This window comes from Salvelinus namaycush, chromosome 41 (genome assembly GCF_016432855.1).
Source record: "Salvelinus namaycush isolate Seneca chromosome 41, SaNama_1.0, whole genome shotgun sequence".
NCBI lineage: Eukaryota > Metazoa > Chordata > Actinopteri > Salmoniformes > Salmonidae > Salvelinus > Salvelinus namaycush.
This window is the reverse complement of record NC_052347.1, coordinates 19,530,637-19,544,519: the sequence shown is the minus strand read 5'-3', so window position 1 is coordinate 19,544,519 and position 13,883 is coordinate 19,530,637. Positions and strand designations below refer to the sequence as shown.

The following is a 13,883-nucleotide window of genomic DNA, read 5'->3' as shown; positions in this document are numbered from 1 at the left end:
AGGATTTAAAGTAATTGTCCAGTGAAAATCTCACGTTTAAAAGTCAATTTCTGTTAACTCGTACGCAAATAATGTTGACCCGTTATACTCGTACTTGTGGCCAACGCATTAATTGGAGAAAAAAAAACACTTCAAAAATCACACCTCAAACGTTTATCTCAAACAGATGTTTAAAATATGCTTGCTATTTCCTCACAGAGGAGGATGTCATCTACCTGCAATAATTATACTTTTTTAGAAGTAATTGTAATTAATTATTGGTCATATTTCATAGATATCTGGACACTGGACAGTTGTTTTAATAATAGCATATTATTTTGTTTCGCAGCACGCGCCTATGGCACCTATCTACTAAGAACTAACTGCTGTTTGACTTTGTTTTCCGGCCGACCATTATTCTTGACGGAACGGTTGGCGGAATGGGGCGCGACTTGTCATGTATTAGTGTTATTTTAGATCCTTAGGACGTCCCTTCCGAAATAAAGGAAAGGGTTTATGGTTAGGTTTAGGGTAGGGACGTCCCAAGGATACCAGATAGCAATAATCCAAGTCAAATATTTAACTAACGACTGCATGAGTAACGTTAGCTACCAGATATATGTGCTAGATACATACTAATATGAAATGTTATCCAATACTTACGTTTGATTACCTATACAGCATAAAATATAGCAACATCTTTTTGTTTCGCACATTTTGAAGAGGTAGGTTGACTGGGTCAATATATTTCTTGAGTGTCTTAGCCTACTGGTAACTAGCTACAGACTAACGTACAGTAAGTAGTAACTTAGCTCTATCAGAGGAAGAGGCGAAGCCTTTAATAATATCCTAAATCTATGGCTCAATAGCTAACGTTAGTACATAAATGACCACAAACAACTGCCTTATGATGAGTAATTTCTGCATATGCTGAGACCGAAGTCAGTTAAGCATGTCCTATAGTTTTCTATCTAGCTATGAACTGAATGAAATGTCGTTATACTTCAACAGGTGATCACTTACAGGTGACAGCTTGACTAAGAATAGGGGCATACTGCCTCTGTATACAGTCGACCATGGCGTCACTGGTAAGTCTTGGGTGTATGGTTTACTTGTGGGGTCAACATGACAGTATCAGTCTATTGCTCAACACATTTGCTTCATCTGTTGCTTGCTTATCTCATTGTCAGGCTGGCTGGGCATTAATATGGAGATGGTCCCCCCTTTGCTGTTATAGCAGCCTCCACTGTTCTGGGAAATCTTTCCACTAGATGTTGGAACATTGCTGCAGGGATTTGCTTCCATTCTGAATTCAGCCACAAAAACATTAGTGAGGTCGGGCATTGATGTAGGACATTTAGGCCTGGCTCGCAGTCGTCATTCCAATTCAGCCTAAAGGTGTTCGATCGGGTTGAGGTCAGGGCTCTATGCAGGCCAGTCAAGTTCTTCCATCGATCTCGACAAACCATTTCTGTATGGACCTTGCTTTGTACACGGGGGCATTGTCATGCTGAAACAGGAAAGGGACTTCCCCAAACTGTTGCCACAAAGTTGGAAGCACAGAATCGTCTAGAATGTCAATGTCTGCTGTAGTGTTAAGATTTCCTTTACCGAAACTAAGGAGCCTAGCCCAAACATGAAAAACAGCCCCGGACCATTATTCCTCCTCCACCAAACTTTACAGTTGGCACTATGCATTGGGACAGGTAGTGTTCTCCTGGCATCCGCCAAACTCAGATTCGCCCGTTAGACTGCCAGATAGTGAAGCGTGATTCATCACTCCAGAGAACGCATTTCCACTGCTCCAGAGTCCAATGGCGGCAAGCTTCACACCACTTCAGCCGACGCTTGGCATTGTGATCTTAGGCTTGTGTGCGGCTGCTCGGCCATGGAAACCCATTACATGAAGCTCCGGACAAACAGTTATTGTACTACGTTGCTTCCAGAGGCAGTTTGGAACTTGGTAGTGAGTGTTGCAACTGAGGACAGACGATCTTTACAAGCTTCGGCACTCGGAGGTCCCGTTCTGTGAGCTTGTGTGGCCTACCACTGCGCGGCTGATCCGTTGTTGCTCCTAAATGTTTCCACTTCACAATAACAGCAGTTAGAGTTGACCGGGGCAGCTCTAACGGCAGAAATTTATCGAACTGACTAGTTGGAAAGGTGGCATCCTTTGATGGTGCCAATTTGAAAATCACTGAGCTCTTCACTAAGGGCATTCTACTGCCAATGTTTGTCTATTGAGATTGCATGTCTGTGCTCAATTTTTATACACCTGCCAGCAACGAGTGTGGCTGAAATAGCCGAATCCACTAATTTGAAGGGGTGTCCACTTTTGTATATGTAGTGTAGCAAACTGTGTGTGTTTTTACAGGGTGGCAGCAGTTCCTCTTCTACAGAGTACATAGTCCGGGTCCCCAAGTAAGTACTATCCGAGGCCTACAGCCATTGGGTTCTCATTTAACATTTGACCACAGCAGGGCCAATGTGTACAACATTCCCGACATTAACATTAACCGTTAATAATCATTGCATGCAATACGGTTTTGGAAACCTCACTCTACTTTCATATCACCACAAAATAATTTTTCACGTGCAAAAGACACTTAACATGCATAATTTTAACACGGATTCCCACAGAGGTTTTTTGCGTTGCACATTTACCTGAACTATCTGAACTACAACACTTCCTGAGCTAATGGCAACGCGGAGTGAACACATAAAAAAACATCTCAAACAAAAACCTCAGTTGATATCTGTGGTAAAACAGCTAACTTTCCCTAAGTGTATCGTCTATTTGTAGTGTTCCAAGCAGGACATAACATTTACTTTTTGGTTCACCAGCCACTGTGTCAGGTAGATTTAAAAAGTCCACCAGCCACTCAGATTTTTACATTACAGCATTAATCTAAAATAGATTAAGTTCAATTTTTTTCCTTCTCAATCTACATACAATAGTTTATAATGACAAAGCGAAAACAGGTTTTTAGACATTTCTGCACATTTTATAAAAAAAAATATAAATAGATCCCTTATTTACATAAGTATTCAGAGCCTTTGCTATGAGACCCTAAAAATGAGCTCCGGTGCATCCTGTTTCCATTGATCATCCTTGAGATGTTTTTACAACTTGATTGAAGTCCACCTGTGGTAAATTCAACTGATTTGACATGATTTGGAAAGGCACACACCTGTCTATATAAGGTCCCATAGTTGACAGTGCATGTCAGAGCAAAAACCAAGCCATGAGGTCGGAGGAATTGCCGTAGATCTCTGAGACAGGATTGTGTCAAGGCACAGATCTGGGGAAGGGTACCAAAAAATATCTGCAGCATTGAATGTCCCCAAGAACACATTGGCCTCCATCATTCTTAAATGGAAGAAGTTTGAAACCACCAAGACTCTTCCTAGAGCTGGCCGACCGGCCAAATTGAGCAATCGGGGGAGAAGGGCCTTGGTCAGGGAGGTGGTCAAGAACCCAATGGTCACTCTGACAGAGCTCCACAGTTCCTCTGTGGAGATGGGAGAACCTTCCAGAAGGACAACAATCTCTGCAGCACTCCACCAATCAGGCATTTATGGTAGAGTAGCCAGACAGAAGCCACTCCTCAGTAAAAGCCCCATGAAAGCCTAAAGGACTTTCAAACCATGAGAAATAATATTATCTGGTCTGATGAAACCACGATTGAACTCTTTGGCCTGAATACTAAGCGTCACGTCTGGAGGAAACCGGCATCATCCCTAAGGTGAAACATGGTGGCAGCATCATGCTGTGGGAATGTTTTTCAGCGGCAGGTTTTGGGAGACTAGTCAGGATTGAGCACAGAGAGATCCTTGACGATAACCTGCTCCAGAGCACTCAGGACCTCAGACTGGGGCGAAGGTTCACCTTCCAACAGGACAACAACCCTAAGCCCACAGCCAAGCCAACGCAGGAGTGGCTTTGGGACAAATCTCTAAATATCCTTAAGTGGCCCAGCCAGAGCCCGGACTTGAACCCAATCGAACATCCTCTGGAGAGACCTGAAAATAGCTGTGCAGCGACGCTTCCCATCTAACCTGACAGAGCTTGAGAGAATCTGCAGACAAGAATGGGAGCGTCACACCCAAGAAGACTCAAGGCTGTAATCGCTGCCAAAGGTGCTTCAACAAAATACTGAGTAAAGCGTCTGAATACTTACTTACTTTCAGTTTGTTCTTTTTTTTACATTCTAAAAACCTGTTTTTGCTTTGTCATTATGGCGTGTAGATTGGGGGGGGGGGGGGGGGTAATCCATTGTAGAATAAGAGACGAAATGTGGAAAAAGTCAAGGGGTCTGAATACTTTCTGAATGCACTGTAAATGATGTGGTATCTACATGAATCATAGCATAGCTTACACCACTAACCTGTGTGTGTGTGTGTGTGTGTGTGTAGGAACACCAGTAAGAAGTACAGCATCATGGCCTTTAACTCTGGGGACAAAGTCAACTGCTCCTCCTGGACCCAGGTATGCAGGCCAACTCTCTGGGAAACTCCCTCTCATTACAACTTTCCTCAATAGGCTTCTAGAACACTCAATGATTCTCTCCCTCCCTGTCTCTCTCTCTCCCTCCCTGTCTCTCTCTCTCCCTCCCTGTCTCTCTCTCTCCCTCCCTGTCTCTCTCTCTCCCTCCCTGTCTCTCTCTCTCCCTCCGTGTCTCTCTCTCTCTCCCTCCCCGTCTCTCTCTCTCTCTCTCCCTCCCCGTCTCTATCGCTCTACCTTCCTCTCCTCCCCTTCTATTATTTATGTTACCTTCTACACTTCTCCTCTCCCTTCTCCTCTCCCATTGTCCCATCCGTCTCACGCTCTGTCTTCTCTCCCCCCTCCTTTACCCCTCCCCTCAGGCTCGTATGGAGCGGGACATGAGTAACAGGAGGATGTATGGTGTGGAGGAGACTGAGGAGGGGGCGGCAGGCAGTGAGTTTGGGAAGAAGCAGAGGGAGGAGGCACGCAGGAAGAAGTTTGGAATCGTCACCAGGGAGTTCAAGGTGGAGGACCAACCCTGGATCCTCAAGGTCAACGGCAAGGCAGGGAAGAGGTGAGGCAGACACACACACACACACACACACACACACACACACACACACACACACACACACACACACACACACACACACACACACACACAATGGCAAAGCAGGGAGGAGGTAGGCTACACATAGGCCTTGAGCTTACCTTTACTTAGCTTTGGTTCTCTCACATACTTACCAAGCCATCCTTTGTCTTTCTGTCGATCCGAGGGCAAGGAAGAACTCCCATATAGCCTGAACTATCCTTTTATATCAACATGTTTCTCTCTCTGTTTCAGGTTCAAGGGTACGAAGAAAGGGGGCGTAACGGAGAATGCGTCCTACTACATCTTTACCCAGTGTCCCGACGGGGCCTTTGAGGCCTTCCCCGTCAACGGTTGGTACAACTTCGTGCCCCAGGCCAAACACCGCACGCTAACCGCCGAAGAGGCAGAGGAGGAGTGGGGCAGGTGAGGAGAGGGGGAGGGGAGACAGGTGTGGGGGAGAGAGACAGGAGAAGGGGAAATACTGAGGGAAAGAATAAAGATAGGGGGTGCAAATTCACCCCTCAGGTAAAAACACTAGGGGGTAGATGTGGGGTAGGAGAGTAGAGAGAAAATGTGATGCTGACTCTCAAACACACACTTCCTCCCCCCCTCTCAGGAGGAACAAGGTGGTGAACCACTTCAGCATCATGCTCCAGAGGCGCCTGCGGGAGCAGGAGAGAGGCCCGGACGATGACGACGAGGAGGGCGAGAAGGGGGGGAAGAAGAAAAAGAAGAAAGGAGGAAGAGGAGGGGACCTGCGCATCCATGACCTGGAGGATGACCTGGAGCTGAGCAGTGATGAGAGTGACAGCAGTGGAGGAGAAGGTAAGGAGAGAAGAGAGCAACAGTGGCGTGCGAGAAGGTTTGGGCTTTTTTTCGATTCATCTTTCCTCGATTCATTGCATCCTCTCGTCTGGACCTTCTCCCTCAATACAGTTGAGAAGGAGGCGAGGAGATGGGATGTGAGGAGTCACAGAAAGATCAACTGAGATGGAGTAGAGGAAAGTGACAGCAGCTTCTGTGGAGATGAGGATGGAGGGAGGGGGGAGAGAAGGATGTAGGGAGGGATGGAGAGAGGAGAGAAGGATGAAGGGTGGAAGGAGGAGAGAATGATGGATGGAGGAGAGGATGGGAGGAGGGAGGGCGGAGAGAAGGATGGAGGGAGGGCGGAGAGAAGGATGGAGGGAGGGCGGAGAGAAGGATGGAGGGAGGGCGGAGAGAAGGATGGAGGGAGGGCGGAGAGAAGGATGGAGGGAGAGAGGAGAGAAGGATGGAGGAGAGGAGGTGAGAGGGAGGGAGGGAGGTGAGAGGGAGGGAGGGAGGTGAGAAGGATGGATGGATGGAGGGGGGAGAGAAGGAGGGAGGGGGGAGAGAAGGAGGGAGGGGGGAGAGAAGGAGGGAGGGAGGGAGGTGAGCCCAGTAATGATGAGAATGAAGGCAGAGTAGAAAGAGGCATGGGAGTCATTCAACCTCAAAAAGCACAAGAAAGGATTTGGACACCCACCAATCAGATTGATCTGAAATGGTACCTGCAGTTAGAAACAGATCAGATTAGCATTTCTTGAACATTATTTTTCTGAAAGACAATTAGAACAAAAATTGAAAGCTAGTTGATTGCACCCAAATTGGCCATTTCAATTGATAGGATTCATATAATATTCAATAAATATAGTTCCCAACATCCGATATGGACCAAACTTCTTCTTATCAATGATTAAGACACCACAGACCCCTTAGTTGTCTGGACTTCACAGAGATACACACACAAAACACAATGAACACAGACCCCTTAGTTGTCTGGACTTCACAGAGATACAAAACACAATGAACACAGACCCCTTTAGTTGTCTGGACTTCACAGAGATACACACACAACACAATGAACACAGACCCCTTAGTTGTCTGGACTTCACAGAGATACACACACAACACAATGAACACAGACCCCTTAGTTGTCTGGACTTCACAGAGATACACACACAAAACACAATGAACACAGACCCCTTTAGTTGTCTGGACTTCACAGAGATACAAAACACAATGAACACAGACCCCTTTAGTTGTCTGGACTTCACAGAGATACACACACAACACAATGAACACAGACCCCTTAGTTGTCTGGACTTCACAGAGATACACACACAAAACACAATGAACACAGACCCCTTAGTTGTCTGGACGTCACAGAGATACACACACAAAACACAATGAACACAGACCCCTTAGTTGTCTGGACTTCACAGAGATACACACACAAAACACAATGAACACAGACCCCTTAGTTGTCTGGACGTCACAGAGATACACACACAAAACACAATGAACACAGACCCCTTAGTTGTCTGGACGTCACAGAGATACACACACAACACAATGAACACAGACCCCTTAGTTGTCTGGACTTCACAGAGATAAATAAACAAACAAAACACAATGAACACAGACCCCTTAGTTGTCTGGACTTCACAGAGATAAATAAACAAACAAAACACAATGAACACAGACCCCTTAGTTGTCTGGACTTCACAGAGATACACACACAAAACACAATGAACACAGACCCCTTAGTTGTCTGGACTTCACAGAGATACACACACAAAACACAATGAACACAGACCCCTTAGTTGTCTGGACTTCACAGAGATACACACACAAAACACAATGAACACAGACCCCTTTAGTTGTCTGGACTTCACAGAGATACACACACAACACAATGAACACAGACCCCTTAGTTGTCTGGACTTCACAGAGATACACACACAAAACACAATGAACACAGATGCAATGTATTTATTTTTTTAAACAAATGTTTTCCATTGTAATTTGTGTAAACAACATGTAGGCTACAGCACAGTGTTTCTGATATATTGCGATATGATATCGATATTTAACAGGAAAAATGCAACCGATATCAATGTGGATTATCCATGTCGGTACTCATCACTAGTATACAGTGTGTATGAACCACATCTCAATGTCTAACAAATAATGGACAGTACATTTTACATGTTCAACTGTTGAATTGTTAGAAGGTGCATCTCTTTACGTTCTCTCTCTTCTCACCCCCTCTTCTTTTCCTCTCAGATGGAGACAGCAAGCCCAAGAAGAAAGGGGGGGATGTGAAGGGGAAGGGGAAGAAGAAAAAGAAGAAGAGGGGGAGTGACAGCGAGGCTAATGAGGACAGTGACGATGGAGACTTTGAGGGCCTGGAGGTGGACTACATGTCAGATGAGAGCAGGTGAGACACTCACAGATACACACACACATACAGACTCACAGATACACACACACATACACACACACACACACACACACACACACACACATACAGACTCACAGATACACACATACAGACTCACAGATACACACATACAGACTCACAGATACACACATACAGACTCACAGATACACACACAGACTCACAGATACACACACAGACTCACAGATACACACACAGACTCACAGATACACACACAGACTCACAGATACACACACAGACTCACAGATACACATACAGACTCACACACACACATACAGACTCACAGATACACACACAGACTCACAGATACACACACAGACTCACAGATACACACACAGACTCACAGATACACACACAGACTCACAGATACACACACAGACTCACAGATACACACACAGACTCACAGATACACACACAGACTCACAGATACACACACAGACTCACAGATACACACACAGACTCACAGATACACATACAGACTCACACACACACAGACTCACAGATACACATACAGACTCACAGATACACATACAGACTCACAGATACACACACAGACTCACAGATACACACAGTCTCACAGATACACACACACACACACAGACTCACAGATACACACACAGACTCACAGATACACACACACACACACAGACTCACAGATACACACACAGTCTCACAGATACACACACACATACAGTGCATTCGGAAAGTATTCAGACCCTTTGACTTTTCGCACATTTTGTTAGGTTACAGCCTTATTCTAAAATGGATTAAATAAATAAAAAAGTCCTCATCAGTCTACACACAATACCCCATAATGACAAAGCGAAAGTTTTTTTTAGAAATGTTTGCATAATTATTAAATATAAAAAACTGAAATACTTAGTATTCAGAGCCTTTGCTATGAAACTCAAAATTGAGCTCAGGTGCATCCTGTTTCCATTGATCATTTTATTTAACATTTTATTTAACCAGGCAAGTTAGTTAAGAACAAATTCTTATTTACAATGACGGCCTACTCCGGCCAACCCCGGACGACGCTGGGCCAATTGTGCGCCGCCCTATGGGACTCCCAATCACGACTGGTTGTGATACAGCCTGGAATCGAACCAGGGTCTGTAGTAATGCCTCTAGCACAGACATGCAGTGCCTTAGACCGGTGCGCCACTCAGGAGCCTCTCAAGAGCCTCTCAAGCTCTGTCAGGTTGGATGGGGAGCGTCGCTTCACAGCCATTTTCAGGTCTCCAGAGATGTTCATCCTTGATGTTTCTACAACTTGATTGGAGTCCACCTGTGGTAAATTCAATCAATTGGACATGATTTGGAAAGGCACACGCCTGTCTATGTAAGGTCCCACAGTTGATGGCGCATGTCAGAGCAAATACCAAGCCATGAGGTCAAAGGAATTGTCTGTAGAGCTCCGAGACAGGATTGTGTCGAGGCACAGATTTTGGGAAGGGTACTAAAAAATGTCTGCAGCATTGAAGGTCCCCAAGAACAGAGTGGCCTCCATCATTTTTAAATGGAATAAGTTTGGAACCACCAAGACTCTTCCTAGAGCTGGCCGCCCGGCCAAACTGAGCAGATCTTGGTCAGGGAGTTGACTAAGAACCCAATGGTCACTCTGAAAGAGCTCTTGAGTTCCTCTGTGGAGTTTACTCAAAGGCACCTAAAGGAATCCCAGACCATGAGAAACAATATTCTCTGGTCTGATGAAACCAAGATTGAACTCTTTGGCCTGAATGCCAAGCGTCACATCTGGAGGAAACCTGGCATCATCCCTACGGTGAAGCATGGTGGTGGCAGCATCATGCGGTGCGGGATGTTTTTCAGCGGCAGGGACTGGGAGACTAGTCTGTATCGAGGGAAAGATGACCTGAGCACAGAGAGATCCTTGATGAAAACCTGCTCCAGAACGCTCAGGACCTCAGACTGGTGCGACGGTTCAACTTACAACAGGACAACGACACTAAGCACACAGCCAATACAACGCAGGAGTGGCTTCAGGACAAGTCTCTGAATGTCCTTGAGTGGCCCAGCCAGAGCCCGGACTTGAACCTGATTGAACATCTCTGGAGAGACCTGAAATTAGCTGTGAAGTGACGCTCCGCATCTAACCTGACAGAGTTTGAGAGGATCTGCAGAGAAGAATGGGAAACTCCTCAAATACAGGTGTTGTAGCATCATACCCAAGAAGACTTGAGGCTGTAATCGCTACCAAAGGTGCTTCAACAAAATACTGAGTAAAGAGTCTGAATACATATGTAAATGTGATATTTCAGGAATTTTATTTTATGAAATTTCTAAAAACCTGTTTTTGCTTTGTCATTATGGAGTTTTGCGTAGATTAATGAGGGGGGGAAACGATTTAATCACCCCTTTTGATCCATTTTAGAATAAGACTGTAACGTAATAAAATGTGGAGAAAGTCAAGGGGTCTGAATACTTTCAGAATGCACTGTACACCAGAACTTCTATTGACAGCTGTAGGGTCACACACCAGAGACACTTGTAGAGCCATACACACAAACACTTCCTGCAACCTCTCGTTTATTTTCTCACATCTGTTTCTCTTTCATCCTTTCCTCGCTCTCTCGCTCCTTACTCCCTTGATCCTGCAGTTCAGAGGAAGAGGCCGGCGAAGAGAAGGCCAAGTCCAATAAAGAGGCCGTTCCCAAAGGTCAGAGGGCACCCCCATGGCAACAATACAACGTGTTCATGTGTGTGAATTCTAAGAACTTTAACTCTGTTCACAGGAATCGACGAGGCATCTGAGAGTGAGGAAGAGAGCGAGGAGGAGAAACAGAACGAGGAAGAGGGGAAAGAGGAGGAGGAGGAAGAAGAAGGGAAGAAGACCCCAGTCCAGACGAAGAAGAAGAGAGGTAGCAGTTTTTCTTCTTTAGAGTCTTTACTGATCAGGTATCACAAGGAAGTGGCAAGATTGAACCCACGGAAATATACTGTGTTTTTGTTGAAGGGGGCTATTTTGTGATAATGTTGTGTGTGTTTCAGACAGCAGCGGTGAGTCGGACACTTCGGAGGACAGCGACATCGATGGAGAGGCTGCCTCCGCTCTCTTCATGGTGGTGTGTGTGTGTGAGAGTGTTAGTTTGTGTGTGGTCCCTTTTGTAGTGCCACTGTTCAATGTCAACCCCACTTTCCCTGTCTTTCTCGCAGAGATGGAGTCTTGATATCGTGTTCTTGATCTGGGTTACGGTGCCCAAGATCTGGGGCTTTTCTAAAAGTCTTGAACAAGACTCTGGTAGTTGATGAACCTGATACCATATTTTGTAGTTTCTATGTGGCACAAAAGGGGTGACACACCACACAATTCTCAGGGTATCTTGCTTCCCTAGTGTGGCAGCAGTGTCGGCACAAAAACGGGCCTTTTTAACCCTTTGATGTGGTTGGTGTTGGTCTGGCTCTCTATCTTGGTTTTCCACATTTCAACTGGTCTTGGTGTGATAATGGTCTGCAAACACTGGGTCTTTCTTGGTCTGGATCTTGAGAGGTTGAGTGACTCTCGTGGACTTTGCTCTTGACTACCACTCTTGACATTCCCCATTTCCTCGCTATCCCCCCCAGAAGAAGCGTACTCCTCCTAAGCGCGGTGGTGGGCGTGGCTCTGGAGGCAGCTCCAGGACTGGCAGTCGCCCTGGAACACCGTCCATAGACTCCGCCTCCACCTCCAACACACTCCGAGCCGCCGCTAGCAAACTGGAGCAAGGTACACACACGCATGCACTCACACACACATTTTCACAGATGGGAAATAGATATTTATATTTAATCTTTTCATCTATATTTACATATTCACAGGATCTGAATGTCTTATTTTGTTTGTGGTACCTTAATGTGTGTGTGACCTCAGCACTGCATGCTAACTCTTCTTGATTGAACAATAAAGGGTTGTTAAAACTGTCTCCGTTACCCTGCTCCCTCCCTCTCTCCCCTCACAGGTAAGAGACATGTGGTGGGTGGTAGCTCTGAGTCTCCAGCTGCCAAGAGGCTGAAGATGGAGTCCAGCAGTATGGCTGTCACCACCCAGAGTCCTGCCCCCTCAGGGAAGAGCACGCCACAGCCCCCCTCAGGCAAATCAACCCCCAGTTCCAGGTATATTCCTCCTCTTCAATCTCTCCTGTTTGTTCACTTTTCTCACCCTTACCCTCTTTCTAGCTCACACACACTCTCGTTCTTTCTAGCTCACACACACTCTCGTTCTGTCGCCCTCTTTTCTCTGTCCTCTCCCACAAGCACTGTCCTTCTTCTTATTCTCTCCCCCTGGTTTTTTTGTCCCAATCTCCATCCTCCCTCTCCACAGTGACGTTCAGCTGACGGAGGAGGCGGTGCGCCGCTACCTGATCCGGAAGCCCATGACCACCAAGGACCTGCTGAAGAAGTTCCAGACCAAGAGGACTGGCCTGAGCAGCGAGCAGACGGTCAATGTCCTGGCCCAGATCCTCAAACGCCTCAACCCCGAGAGGAAGAACGTCAACGACAAGATGCACTTCTACCTCACCGAGTAAACCGGACTCGTGTTCATTAGGGCATGCGTTTTCAAAATGGAAAATGAGTCCATGTTCCTCTTTCATGCCCTTTGGTGCCTAATGAACGCGACCCAGGGAGGAGGTGAATAGGAGAGGAAGAGCATGAGATGCTCCTCATTAATTGAGCAGCGGAAGGAGGAGAAGAATAGAACAGGGTCCTTGGAAGAGTGGAATAAGGTAGAAAAGAAAAGTGTTACGCAACTGTGATTTGAGATGCGATGTAAACTAGCTTCAATCTGTCTCTAGAAATGGTTTGAAGTCAACTGTACCTGTGGCAGTCCTTTCAGGTCAAATAACTTACTCTTACAAGATAAAGGTTTATCAATGAATTAGGCCGATGTGAAGGTATCAATGAAAACATTCCGTGTAGATCTTGCCTGCCGACTCATCTCCCACCACAAACCACTGGATTCAACAAGACAAGTGTGGCTTATTTGTACGAATTGCCGTATCTCCCCAGGCCTCTATTTCTCATTTTAGAATGGTCTTTTTTGTTTATTTTCATTTGTAATAAAAACCCTGCTGTTGCCGTGGCTGGTCTCCTTGTCATGTTTCTGGTTGGTTTGCATAATTAGAAGCAGAACACTGGACAATGATGTCAAACATCTTAAGGCTTTTCAATGAAGACACACTAATACTATTAGAGGTTATGACAGAAGTCTACTGTGCTTTCCAGTGGATTCATTGGAAATCTACTTTGCAGCAACTGTTGTGTATGTACTTACTTGGATAAGAGTAGTGTGTACTTCAATGACAGTCTACTGTTGGCCTGTACTACTTCATGCCATGGAGAAGTGGTTGTGTAGTAGAGAAACCATGTTAAGCAGAAGTCATTCATTATTCAGCATGACATGACAGGTGTAGTCTTATTAATGTTACACCTGCTTCTTCCTCTCCTGAGGAAAATGACTTGATGTGCCAAGTAGAGTAAAATATACTAATGGCACATCTGCCCGTTTATTAATGGAGCGATTACTGGCCGATCCCAAATGATCTTGGTCTTCTCACTGTTATCGTCAA

At 45.7% G+C, this 13,883-nt stretch overlaps 1 protein-coding gene across 4 annotated transcripts; it reads left to right on the top strand.

Annotated features, from left to right (window-relative positions):
* The first annotated feature begins 520 nt into the window (after window positions 1-520).
* LOC120034427 (general transcription factor IIF subunit 1-like) lies at window positions 521-13,396 on the top strand. Of its 4 annotated transcripts, none has more exons than XM_038980982.1 (14): window positions 521-704; window positions 991-1,067; window positions 2,354-2,400; window positions 4,396-4,468; window positions 4,846-5,039; window positions 5,310-5,480; window positions 5,674-5,882; window positions 8,145-8,298; window positions 10,938-10,996; window positions 11,073-11,198; window positions 11,329-11,399; window positions 11,905-12,043; window positions 12,276-12,429; window positions 12,638-13,396. In XM_038980982.1, the coding sequence occupies exons 2-14, from the start codon at window positions 1,056-1,058 to the stop codon at window positions 12,840-12,842; spliced, it is 1,614 nt and encodes a 537-aa protein (XP_038836910.1). In that variant the 5' UTR covers window positions 521-704; window positions 991-1,055; the 3' UTR covers window positions 12,843-13,396. The 4 variants fall into 4 exon arrangements, with proteins under 4 accessions (XP_038836910.1, XP_038836908.1, XP_038836909.1 ...); XM_038980980.1 differs by having other exon boundaries at window positions 11,902-12,043; XM_038980981.1 differs by having other exon boundaries at window positions 11,329-11,402.
* The last annotated feature ends 487 nt before the right edge of the window (window positions 13,397-13,883 follow it).